The following is a 13,844-nucleotide window of genomic DNA, read 5'->3' as shown; positions in this document are numbered from 1 at the left end:
TACTAACATTTAGATTAAATTATAGGTCAAAGGAAATCAGGGGTCTCCAACCTTTTCTAGCATGAGAGCTACTTTTAAATTATGAAACATGTTGCGAGCTACTCATACATATTTTCCTAGCTTTCAAATAGGCACTCTTTTTGTTTTTTTTCCCAAATTCTGTTTTCTTGATTTTCTTGGGGGAATGTCTTTCTGTGTCTACCCAGAAGACAATTAACACGATCCGTAACTGGCTACACGAAGTGAATGACAAACCCGCACGCCACACAGACATACAGGGGCAATTTAGCTGGAAATGAATTGCCAGATCTTGTGTTCCGTTTGGCTTTAAGACAGTTGTGGCTAACCAGGGGTGGTAGAATGTCAATGTGGATTTGATTGGATAGTAGCCGGAAGCTTGAGTTGTCTAATACTTGTGAGTTTTGCTTATGACAGAACAGGTGAAAAATACAAGCTACTCATTGTTGGGCTGGCAGCTACTGGTAGCTTGTGATCGACCTGTTGGAGACCCCTGATGTAGATATTCTCCATGACATGCAATAGTCAGCTGACGTAACCCATACCCGTTTGATCTCAGTCTTCAGCTTGCGGATGCCGGTGCGCTCTGTCTTAGTGGCTCCAGTGTGACCCAGCTCATGGATGGAGACAGCCGGGCTGGTGGCTGAAGACTGCATGGGACGCACTGACAAAGGAGAGAGGAAGACCGAGACAGCACAACAATCCATTTGATTCAATAAAACAGTACAATACCAGTAACACCTGCAAAGAGGAATCAGAAAATGTATTAATACTGTAGAAACTACAAATGTTGGCTATGTAGGGGTAGGGGCTAGGGGTTGATTTGGGATTGGGAAAGACTCACTGCTCCTCTCCACCCCGAACTCCTTCCCACTGAGGATGTGGTGTAGCAGGTTCTTCATGTCTGACGGACTCAAGTTCATCAGGCTCTCAGAGGCCTCCTCCCCTGCAGAGGACAGAAAGAGAGACGCCTGCAACACTGAGTAAAGACTCTGGAAGGCCTGTAAAACTCCCCAGGCACTTCCACACTAAAGACCATACAGCTCAACACCCAAATACAGTGTAGTGTTACTACCAACCAGGTCTACCAACCAGGTCTACCAACCAGGTCTACCAACCAGGTCTACCAACCAGGTCTACCAACCAGGTCTACCAACCAGATCTACCAACCAGGTCTACTAACCAGATCTACCAACCAGGTCTACTAACCAGGTCTACTAACCAGGTCTACCTACCAGGTCTACCAACCACGTCTACCAACCACGTCTACCAACCAGGTCTACCTGAAAGAACTGCCAGAGCCCTATTCAGATGGTGAGTCTACTGAGGCCTTCAGAACACAGCTGATATATTCTAACCATTCTAAGAAGAGTTGTGTTGAGTACTGAACCCTACCTGAGCAGTGCAGAATGAACCCTACCTGAGCAGTGTAGACTGAACCCTACCTGAGCAGTGTAGACTGAACCCTACCTGAGCAGTGTAGACTGAACCCTACCTGAGCAGTGCAGAATGAACCCTACCTGAGCAGTGTAGACTGAACCCTACCTGAGCAGTGTAGACTGAACCCTACCTGAGCAGTGTAGACTGAACCCTACCTGAGCAGTGTAGACTGAACCCTACCTGAGCAGTGTAGACTGAACCCTACCTGAGCAGTGTAGACTGAACCCTACCTGAGCAGTGCAGAATGAACCCTACCTGAGCAGTGTAGACTGAACCCTACCTGAGCAGTGTAGACTGAACCCTACCTGAGCAGTGTAGACTGAACCCTACCTGAGCAGTGCAGAATGAACCCTACCTGAGCAGTGTAGACTGAACCCTACCTGAGCAGTGTAGACTGAACCCTACCTGAGCAGTGTAGACTGAACCCTACCTGAGCAGTGTAGACTGAACCCTACCTGAGCAGTGTAGACTGAACCCTACCTGAGCAGTGTAGACTGAACCCTACCTGAGCAGTGCAGAATGAACCCTACCTGAGCAGTGCAGACTGATCCCTACCTGAGCAGTGCAGACTGCGGGCCAACTCTGTAGCCATCACCTGCATGATGAGTCCGATTCGGAGACGCAGCATGTCCCCAAACAGAGCCGGCTGGGAGCGCACGTACATGGCAAGGTACACCATGATCTCCTGCAGCATCACAATACAGCAGTCACTACTTTCCCTTCATCAGAGACTTATTACACAACGGAGGAAAGTTTGCTTTTACATCTCAAGCTAGACTTGCTTCAGGCAGAGACATTTTGACGGAAATGGGCATCTTATATAATCACAGTTCTAATTAGTTGTACCTGAGTGAGCACAGCGATGCTGATGTCCTGCCCACTGGCCTCATAGATCAGAGAGTTGAGCTCTTCTGGAGGAAGAGGAGCCGAGATGACCTTCTCCCTGGGTTCAGGTGGTAGCCCCACTGTCAGCTGCTTGTGGTGGGAGATGAGATCTGTACAGGCCTCAGCCAGCACCTCCACTCTCTTTCTCAGGATACCAGAGATGTATCTGATCAGACCCCACTCCTTGTTGGCCCCAGCCTGGACATACAGCTCCTCCAGGAGGCACCTCACACTGACCCCGCCCTGACCCCCCACGTCTACCATCCAGTCAGCACCTTTCAGGATGGAGAGGATTACATTGTCATTCAGTTCAATTCAACCTGAGGAGTCAATTCAATTCAACTTGAGGAGTCAATTTAGTGTAATTCAAACCTAAACATGTAGAGAATTAAATTAAATTTGATTAAATTCAAAGATTAAATTCAATTCAACCCAACACGTCCATCATCTAATCCAGAGGTGGGAAAAATATGGCCCATTCGATCCGGCCCGCGGGAGGTTTGAGTAAAACAAAAAATGGGGTAAATTATTATTATTAATTATTTTTGTTTAAACACTACAGGCCACACGTGAACGCCTACAACTAGATAGAGAGTATGTAGAAATTATAATAGACCTATACGTTTTCAAATAACTGCCCTTTTTCTGGCCCGCAAATTGATTTTGACAAACAAATCGGTCCCCCAAAAATATGTGCTGCCCGAATGGGCCCTGGAGCCAAAAGGTTTGTCCAACCCTGATCTAAATCAGAACCTTTCATGACACAGAGGATGTAGAGGATGTCTGCCTGGTCTTGCAGTGTGGGACACTCCTTCAACTGTCTCACCAGAGACCCAAAGTCTGTGTTACCCTGGGAGTCCCGCGGCAGGTGGAGGTCTGCAATACTGGGGGCCTGAGAGCAAGGATACAGAGAAACACAGACACACACAAATACACACATGTATGCATGCACACACACTCATTAGAGGATCCAAACACACAGATGCAGCAGAAAGACAGTGTTGGCGTTTGTTGTTCGCGTAGACCAACTGACCTTGGCCTGTTGTTGATGTGGTGTGTGGTGGTGTGGTTGGAGTGGTGTGTGCTGGGGCACGTGCAGTAGGTTGAGGGATTTACGGTGCTTGTTCATGATGGGAGTCATAGGAAGATACATGGAGGCCTCTGTAAGAAACAACACAACACTCACCATACAGTGGAAACCAACAGAGTACCATACAGTAGAAACCTACAGAGTACCATACAGTAGAAACCTACAGAGTACCATACAGTGGAAACCAACAGAGTACCATACAGTAGAAACCAGAGTACCATACAGTGGAAACCAACAGAGTATCATACAGTAGAAACCAACAGAGTACCATACAGTAGAAACCAACAGAGTACCATACTGTAGAAACCTACAGAGTACCATACAGTAGAAACCAACAGAGTACCAGACAGTAGAAATCAGAGTACCATACAGTAGAAACCAGAGTACCATACAGTAGAAACCAACAGAGTACCATACAGTAGAAACCAGAGTACCATACAGTGGAAACCAACAGAGTACCATACAGTAGAAACCAACAGAGTACCATACAGTAGAAACCTACAGAGTACCATACAGTAGAAACCAACAGAGTACCATACAGTAGAAACCAACAGAGTACCATACAGTGGAAACCAACAGAGTACCATACAGTAGAAACCTACAGAGTACCATACAGTAGAAACCTACAGAGTACCATACAGTGGAAACCAACAGAGTACCATACAGTAGAAACCAGAGTACCATACAGTGGAAACCAACAGAGTATCATACAGTAGAAACCAACAGAGTACCATACAGTAGAAACCAACAGAGTACCATACTGTAGAAATCTACAGAGTACCATACAGTAGAAACCAACAGAGTACCAGACAGTAGAAATCAGAGTACCATACAGTAGAAACCAGAGTACCATACAGTAGAAACCAACAGAGTACCATACAGTAGAAACCAGAGTACCATACAGAAACCAGAGTACCATACAGACCATACAGAGTACCACCCATGGAGCAGGACTAGGACCTCAGCATCCATCTGACTATTTAGAACATCTGTCCTCAAGTCCAGCTTGAGTGTCACCGGTGAAGGGGATGCACCATCCTGGTCCCCTAGATACTTTACGCCTTGTCAAAATTTTGGGCACTCCTCAAAATGACCACCTGATGTGGGCATAAACATTTTATTTTGAATCAAATATTTTTAAACTGGATTTCCTTTTTTCTACACTATTTCTGAGTTTCATTTTAAGGCTTGTGGTCTCTAGAGGTTTTTGTTTCAGCCTTGATCAGTCTTTGGAGTTGCAGATGATGTTTGTTGTAGATGTGCTGATAGGACGGGGTGTTCATCTGGCAATTGTTTTCCCTCATCAGTTTAAGCTTTTGGCAGGAAAGGTAAAGCAGGCAGTTTTGTTCCTGTAGCCAGTTTCTCTCTGTGGATTATCACCCCAGCCACACCAGAGTCGAGACAAAGCTATCCCCGCTAATTAACTTCCTCATTATTTATGCCGTCAGTTACTCACTCCAGCAATGAACTAGCTAGAATCATTTATGTTTCTGACTGCAGCACAAGCCTTAGCATTGGGTGCCGATGACATGGATGTCGATTATGGCAGCCCCCCCGCACCTCTCTGAGGGGTGGGGTTAAATGCGGAAGACATTTCAGTTGAATGCAGGTAGCGGCAGGGGCGGCAGGTAGCTTAGTGGTTAAGAGTGTTGTGCCAGTAACCGAAAGGTCGCTGGTTCTAATCCCCGAGCCGACTAGGTGAAAAATCTGTTGATGTGCCCTTGAGCAAGGCACTTAACCCTAATTGCTCCTGTAAGTCGCTCTGGATAAGAGCGTCTGCTAAATGACTAAAATGTAAATGTAATACAGTGGAAACCAACAGAGTACCATACAGTAGAAACCAACAGAGTACCATACAGTAGAAACCTACAGAGTACCATACAGTAGAAACCAACAGAGTACCATACAGTAGAAACCAACAGAGTACCATACAGTAGAAACCAACAGAGTACCATACAGTAGAAACCAACAGAGTACCATACAGTAGAAACCAACAGAGTACCATACAGTAGAAACAAACAGAGTACCAGACAGTAGAAACCAGAGTACCATACAGTAGAAACCAGAGTACCATACAGTAGAAACCAACAGAGTACCATACAGTAGAAACCAACAGAGTACCATACAGTAGAAACCAACAGAGTACCAGACAGTAGAAACCAACAGAGTACCAGACAGTAGAAACCAACAGAGTACCAGACAGTAGAAACCAACAGAGTACCATACAGTGGAAACCAACAGAGTACCATACAGTAGAAACCAACAGAGTACCAGACAGTAGAAACCAGAGTACCATACAGTAGAAACCAGAGTACCATACAGTAGAAACCAGAGTACCATACAGTAGAAACAAACAGAGTACCAACCATACAGTAGAAACCAACAGAGTACCAACCATACAGTAGAAACCAACAGAGTACCATACAGTAGAAACCAGAGTACCATACAGTAGAAACCAGAGTACCATACAGTAGAAACCAACAGAGTACCATACAGTAGAAACCAACAGAGTACCATACAGTGGAAACCAACAGAGTACCATACAGTAGAAACCAACAGAGTACCAGACAGTAGAAACCAGAGTACCATACAGTAGAAACCAACAGAGTACCATACAGTAGAAACAAACAGAGTACCATACAGTAGAAATCAACATAGTACCATACAGTAGAAACAAACAGAGTACCAACCATACAGTAGAAACCAACAGAGTACCAACCATACAGTAGAAACCAACAGAGTACCAACCATACAGTAGAAACCAACAGAGTGCCATACAGTAGAAACCAACAGAGTACCAACCATACAGTAGAAACCAACAGAGTGCCATACAGTAGAAACCAACAGAGTACCATACAGTGAAAACCAACAGAGTACCATACAGTAGAAACAAACAGAGTATCATACAGTAGAAACCAACAGAGTACCAGACAGTAGAAACCAGAGTACCATACAGTAGAAACCAACAGAGTACCATACAGTAGAAACCAACAGAGTACCATACAGTAGAAACCAACAGAGTACCATACAGTGGAAACCAACAGAGTACCATACAGTAGAAACCTACAGAGTATCATACAGTAGAAACCAACAGAGTACCATACAGTAGAAACCAACAGAGTACCATACAGTAGAAACCAACAGAGTGCCATACAGTAGAAACCAACAGAGTACCAGACAGTAGAAACCAGAGTACCATACAGTAGAAACCAGAGTACCATACAGTAGAAACCAGAGTACCATACAGTAGAAACCAGAGTACCATACAGTAGAAACCAACAGAGTACCATACAGTAGAAACAAACAGAGTACCAACCATACAGTAGAAACCAACAGAGTACCATACAGTAGAAACCAGAGTACCATACAGTGGAAACCAACAGAGTACCATACAGTAGAAACCAACAGAGTACCAGACAGTAGAAACCAGAGTACCATACAGTAGAAACCAGAGTACCATACAGTAGAAACCAGAGTACCATACAGTAGAAACAAACAGAGTACCAACCATACAGTAGAAACCAACAGAGTACCAACCATACAGTAGAAACCAACAGAGTACCATACAGTAGAAACCAGAGTACCATACAGTAGAAACCAGAGTACCATACAGTAGAAACCAACAGAGTACCAGACAGTAGAAACCAACAGAGTACCATACAGTGGAAACCAACAGAGTACCATACAGTAGAAACCAACAGAGTACCAGACAGTAGAAACCAGAGTACCATACAGTAGAAACCAACAGAGTACCATACAGTAGAAACAAACAGAGTACCATACAGTAGAAATCAACATAGTACCATACAGTAGAAACAAACAGAGTACCAACCATACAGTAGAAACCAACAGAGTACCAACCATACAGTAGAAACCAACAGAGTACCAACCATACAGTAGAAACCAACAGAGTGCCATACAGTAGAAACCAACAGAGTACCAACCATACAGTAGAAACCAACAGAGTGCCATACAGTAGAAACCAACAGAGTACCATACAGTGAAAACCAACAGAGTACCATACAGTAGAAACAAACAGAGTATCATACAGTAGAAACCAACAGAGTACCAGACAGTAGAAACCAGAGTACCATACAGTAGAAACCAACAGAGTACCATACAGTAGAAACCAACAGAGTACCATACAGTAGAAACCAACAGAGTACCATACAGTGGAAACCAACAGAGTACCATACAGTAGAAACCTACAGAGTATCATACAGTAGAAACCAACAGAGTACCATACAGTAGAAACCAACAGAGTACCATACAGTAGAAACCAACAGAGTGCCATACAGTAGAAACCAACAGAGTACCAGACAGTAGAAACCAGAGTACCATACAGTAGAAACCAGAGTACCATACAGTAGAAACCAGAGTACCATACAGTAGAAACCAGAGTACCATACAGTAGAAACCAACAGAGTACCATACAGTAGAAACAAACAGAGTACCAACCATACAGTAGAAACCAACAGAGTACCATACAGTAGAAACCAGAGTACCATACAGTAGAAACCAGAGTACCATACAGTAGAAACCAACAGAGTACCATACAGTAGAAACAAACAGAGTACCAACCATACAGTAGAAACCAACAGAGTACCATACAGTAGAAACCAGAGTACCATACAGTAGAAACCAGAGTACCATACAGTAGAAACCAACAGAGTACCATACAGTAGAAACCAACAGAGTACCATACAGTGGAAACCAACAGAGTACCATACAGTAGAAACCAGAGTACCATACAGTAGAAACCAACAGAGTACCATACAGTAGAAACCAACAGAGTACCATACAGTAGAAATCAACAGAGTACCATACAGTAGAAACAAACAGAGTACCAACCATACAGTAGAAACCAACAGAGTACCAACCATACAGTTGAAACCAACAGAGTACCAACCATACAGTAGAAACCAACAGAGTGCCATACAGTAGAAACCAACAGAGTACCAACCATACAGTAGAAACCAACAGAGTGCCATACAGTAGAAACCAACAGAGTACCATACAGTGAAAACCAACAGAGTACCATACAGTAGAAACAAACAGAGTATCATACAGTAGAAACCAACAGAGTACCAGACAGTAGAAACCAGAGTACCATACAGTAGAAACCAACAGAGTACCATACAGTAGAAACCAACAGAGTACCATACAGTGGAAACCAACAGAGTACCATACAGTAGAAACCAACAGAGTACCATACAGTAGAAACCAGAGTACCATACAGTAGAAACCAACAGAGTACCATACAGTAGAAACCAACAGAGTACCATACAGTAGAAATCAACAGAGTACCATACAGTAGAAACAAACAGAGTACCAACCATACAGTAGAAACCAACAGAGTACCAACCATACAGTTGAAACCAACAGAGTACCAACCATACAGTAGAAACCAACAGAGTGCCATACAGTAGAAACCAACAGAGTACCAACCATACAGTAGAAACCAACAGAGTGCCATACAGTAGAAACCAACAGAGTACCATACAGTAGAAACCAACAGAGTACCATACAGTGGAAACCAACAGAGTACCATACAGTGGAAACCAACAGAGTATCATACAGTAGAAACCAACAGAGTACCATACAGTAGAAACCAACAGAGTACCATACAGTAGAAACCAACAGAGTGCCATACAGTAGAAACCAACAGAGTACCATACAGTAGAAACCAACAGCGTGCCATACAGTAGAAACCAACAGAGTATCATACAGTAGAAACCAACAGAGTACCATACAGTGGAAACCAACAGAGTACCATACAGTAGAAACCAACAGAGTATCATACAGTAGAAACCAACAGAGTACCATACAGTAGAAACCAACAGAGTATCATACAGTAGAAACCAACAGAGTGCCATACAGTAGAAACCAACAGAGTACCATACAGTAGAAACCAACAGAGTGCCATACAGTAGAAACCAACAGAGTACCATACAGTGGAAACCAACAGAGTATCATACAGTAGAAACCAACAGAGTACCATACAGTGGAAACCAACAGAGTACCATACAGTAGAAACCAACAGAGTATCATACAGTAGAAACCAACAGAGTACCATACAGTAGAAACAAACAGAGTACCATAGAGTAGAAACCAACAGAATACCATACAGTAGAAACAAACAGAGTACCATACAGTAGAAACCAGAGTACCATACAGTAGAAACCAACAGAGTACCACACAGTAGAAACCAACAGAGTACCATACAGTAGAAACCAGAGTACCATACAGTAGAAACCAGAGTACCATACAGTAGAAACCAGAGTACCATACAGTAGAAACCAACAGAGTACCATACAGTAGAAACCAACAGAGTACCATACAGTAGAAACCAACAGAGTATCATACAGTAGAAACCAACAGAGTACCAGACAGTAGAAACCAGAGTACCATACAGTAGAAACCAGAGTACCATACAGTAGAAACCAGAGTACCATACAGTAGAAACCAACAGAGTACCATACAGTAGAAACCAACAGAGTACCATACAGTAGAAACCAACAGAGTACCAACCATCCTCTGGATTTTATATACTGGACTTGACTTATTCCTTCCTCCTTCCTCTTATTGGAGCAAAGGGCTTCCTTAAGCCTAAACCTAACCCTAAACCTAACCCTAAGCCTAAACCTAACCCTAAACCTAACACTTCATGAACAAAAGAAACAGTAAATGTGGATGATGATAACTTACTAGGCATGTTGAGGCCTTGGACCTGGGCCATGAAGGAGAGGATGTCTCTGGTGGTGTGTTCAGCACTAAACACGTGGTGCTGCCCCCTCTGGATGGGAGGCAGATGACATTTGGTGGCTGTGCTCTGCATTAGCTGGCTGAGGTAGTGGTCAAACATGCCCTTAGAGCTGCCTGAAGGGGGGGGGGGGTGTTTAATGTAGACTCAGCAATATGATATTACATACATGCCACAAGCACAAACATGCAAGCACAAATACAAACGCACACACACACACCAATGACCTATACAGACACACACACACACACACAAATGACCTATACAGACACACACACACACCATGGCTGACGTACCTGAGGGGACATAACCTTCCTCTTCATCTTCCCCATCTTCTTCTTCCTCCTCCAGCAGGTCGTCATCAGTGTCTCCGTCGAGGAAGCTGAGCTCTGTGTGGAACGAGGTAGTCTGGAAGCTGGAGATGTTGGCCATCTGAACCCTGCAGAACACACAAGATGGAATGGAACCAAATAGGACATCACTGGAGCTTTTACAACCAGGGATGTAGTGACATAAAAAGAGGAGCCTGGCATTTCCTTCTCTAAACATCCAGAGAGCTCTCTTAAGATGAGTGCATTTAAAAATGGAAGAGAGTCAGTCTGACCTTGCCCCTCCAAAGTATCCATCCTGCAGCTTCCTCAGAGTGGACAGGATACACGGGTCGATGATCTCGCCATCATCCACTGGGGACAACAAGGGAAACATGATTCAATCAATTAATCAACCAACCAATCAATCAATCAACTTTGTTTGTCCCATACATAATTGAGTTGCCCAGCAAGGGCCAGTTTCCCAGACACAGATTAAGCCTTGAATCTACATTTAAATAAATGTTTAGTCCAGGGATAGACTTAATCAAAAGTCACACAAACAACACAGAGTATTGCATGCTGTGTATGATGGGGAAGGGGAGGGTATTTACCCAGCATGCTGTGTGTGATGGGAAGGTGAGGGTATTTACCCAGCATGCTGTGTGTGATGGGAAGGTGAGGGTATTTACCCAGCATGCTGTGTGTGATGGGGAAGGTGAGGGTAGGGCGTCCGGTCATCCTCCAGGAGGAGGAGAGATAGGAAAGCTCCGTCCTCAGCATCTCCACTATCATCTGGTTGTCCAGAGCCAGGTAGAAGTGATGCTGGTCCAGGAACTAAAGGAGAGGAGAGACAGAGAGATGGTTGTCCAGAGCCAGGTAGAAGTGATGCCGGTCCAGGAACTAAATGAGAGGAGAGACAGAGAGATGGTTGTCCAGAGCCAGGTAGAAGTGATGCTGGTCCAGGAACTAAAGGAGAGGAGAGACAGTGAGAGATGGCCAACACTACTGCTCCAGCCCAAGCACACCTGATTCAGCTAAAGGAGAGGAGAGACAGTGAAAGATGGCCAACACTACTGCTCCAGCCCAAGCACACCTGATTCAGCTAAAGGAGAGGAGAGACAGAGAGAGATGGCCAACACTACTGCTCCAGCCCAAACACACCTGATTCCGCACTACACAAACACACCTGATTCAGCTAATCAAGGTCTTGATGAGCAGATCATTAGTAGAATCAGGGGCCGTATCCAAATATATATACACTGAGTGTACAAAACATTAAGAACACCTGCTCTTTCCATGACATAGACTGACCAGGTGAATCCAGGTGAAAGTTACGATCCCTTATTGATGTCACCTGTTAAATCCACTTCAATCAGTGTAGATGAAGGGGAGGAGACAGGTTAAACAAGGATGTGTAAGCCTTGAGACAATTGAGACATGGATTGTGTATGTGTGCCATTCAGAGGGTGAATGGGCAAGAAAAAATATGTAAGTGCCTTTGAACGGGGTATGGTAGTAGGTGCCAGGCGCACCGGTTTGTGTCAAAAACTGCAACGCTGCTGGGTTTTTCACGCTCAACAGTTTCCCGTGTGTATCAAGAATGGTCCACCACCCAAAGAACATCCAGCCAACTTGACACAACTGTGGGAAGCATTGGAGTCAACATGGGCCAGCATCTCTGTGGAACGCTTTCGACACCTTGTAGAGTCCATCCCCCATCGAATCGAGGCTGTTCTGAGGGCAAAAGGGGGGGTGCAACTCAATATTAGGAAGGTGTTTCTAATGTATGGTATACTCAGTGTACATATATCAAATGTTTTACCATGGCAACATTTGATGTACAGTCACGTTCACCGTGGTTGTCTGAAGTTTATAGAGTTCACAGCTGGCGATGCCTCATCGCGATTGGTTATTCCCAATCATTTGCAACAATGTAAATGAGCGTCATCACTTCCTTTCCTTTGCGGTACCTCAAACTGTCGTGATTACCAGCTGAGATAAACTTTCATGAGTTGATTTTACTCCTGGCTCAAAGTTTGTCTGGGCATTGTCTTAACATCATCCTAAAACCTACTCTGAGCTGGGAGATTTTTAGTCTTAAAACAGGTTTTAACAGGATTCCTGCTTTGTGGATACAGTCCTAGGTGTGCTAGATTAGGATTTAACAAGAGCATTTAGGGAGATAGGACCTCTACTGTCATAAGGTAAGAACAAGGTATGTCACCTGAGGGGTGAACGTGTAGGTGCGGTTCCGGATCTGGTAGAATTTCGAGGTTCCCAGAACTCCAATGTGCCTATATGGCCTCCCGCTCAGACTCAACTTCTTGCAGCTTCCTGTGAAACAAGTCATTAGCTATGTAGTGCTTATGAAGGCTTTATGAATGCTCTATGAAGCCTTTCTAAGTAGTTGTAACTGTACCCAGTTTGACGTAGACGTGGCTGAGGATGCGAGCAGGCATGACCCTGATGGGATGGACCTCAGAGATGGTCTGGACCTCTATTCCATCATCCCTCAGCAACTCCTGGATCTCCTTCGACTCCGCTAACACACACACTGATAATACACACACACACACACACACACACACGCACGCACGCACGCACGCACACACACACGCACACACACACACACACACGAAGGCACGTACATGCACATACACACACACTCAAAAGAGAAAGGGAAATATCATATACGCAACCCTGACCACAGAGCAAATTATCCTAACAAAGCAAGTTAATGAAATAAGGAGTCTATAGCGTTATAATATTTCTACAGTTAAAGGATGTCAAATGTCTTCCCGCCTGCAAGAGAGGAAATTAGACATGCTGCAAACCTTGTACAACTACGTCCGGCTTGAAATTGGTGGAGAATCGCCTGTTGAGAGGGTCGATCTCTCCAGGGGCGAGGAATCCCTTGGAGGAACAGACAGAAAGAACAGTGAGGTAGAGAAGACTAAGCCACCAACCAACACCTCACTGTGGTAGACAGAGATAGGATCAATCTATTATAAGACGACAGCAGAATATTTTTACCTCAGCCAGCAGAGAGCTAACAATGTAGAGGGACTGTCCCCACATGTGAGGGCACTGGCCCACAGCCACTCTGTCCACAGAGTGAGGGTTCCCGTACTCTTCCTCCATCTGAGGGAAACACCACACATTTACTGTATTCCTCACTTAGTTGTATGGATGTTGTTCCTTATCAAGATTGAAAAGGTTAGCAAGTGTAAACTGTTACTTCTTCACAGCCCATATTGGCAGGAGTAAAGAGTCAAGTTGACGTGGCCCCGAAGAAAGACGGATTTCCAATTTACACATAAAGTTGTATTCAAAGGAC

The 13,844-nt window shown here is 44.4% G+C and overlaps 1 protein-coding gene across 1 annotated transcript in view; it reads right to left on the bottom strand.

Annotated features, from left to right (window-relative positions):
• LOC311109818 (phosphorylase b kinase regulatory subunit alpha, liver isoform-like) overlaps positions 1–13,844 on the bottom strand; it is a 30,529-nt gene that overhangs the window by 9,086 nt on the left and 7,599 nt on the right. Inside the window, exons 13-26 of the mRNA XM_084152815.1 lie at positions 13,541–13,648; positions 13,342–13,420; positions 12,927–13,061; positions 12,732–12,841; positions 11,197–11,341; positions 10,801–10,879; positions 10,493–10,635; positions 10,142–10,312; positions 3,377–3,504; positions 3,097–3,235; positions 2,305–2,618; positions 2,014–2,143; positions 863–964; positions 564–682 (exon numbers count right to left, since the gene is read on the bottom strand). Coding sequence (XP_084008941.1) covers positions 564–682; positions 863–964; positions 2,014–2,143; positions 2,305–2,618; positions 3,097–3,235; positions 3,377–3,504; positions 10,142–10,312; positions 10,493–10,635; positions 10,801–10,879; positions 11,197–11,341; positions 12,732–12,841; positions 12,927–13,061; positions 13,342–13,420; positions 13,541–13,648 — 1,902 coding nt within the window. The remainder of the gene's footprint in view (positions 1–563; positions 683–862; positions 965–2,013; positions 2,144–2,304; positions 2,619–3,096; positions 3,236–3,376; positions 3,505–10,141; positions 10,313–10,492; positions 10,636–10,800; positions 10,880–11,196; positions 11,342–12,731; positions 12,842–12,926; positions 13,062–13,341; positions 13,421–13,540; positions 13,649–13,844) is intronic.

The sequence above is a fragment of the Coregonus lavaretus genome, assembly GCF_964263955.1.
Source record: "Coregonus lavaretus genome assembly, chromosome: 35".
NCBI classification, from domain to species: domain Eukaryota; kingdom Metazoa; phylum Chordata; class Actinopteri; order Salmoniformes; family Salmonidae; genus Coregonus; species Coregonus lavaretus.
This window is presented reverse-complemented; position numbering and strand designations above follow the sequence as displayed.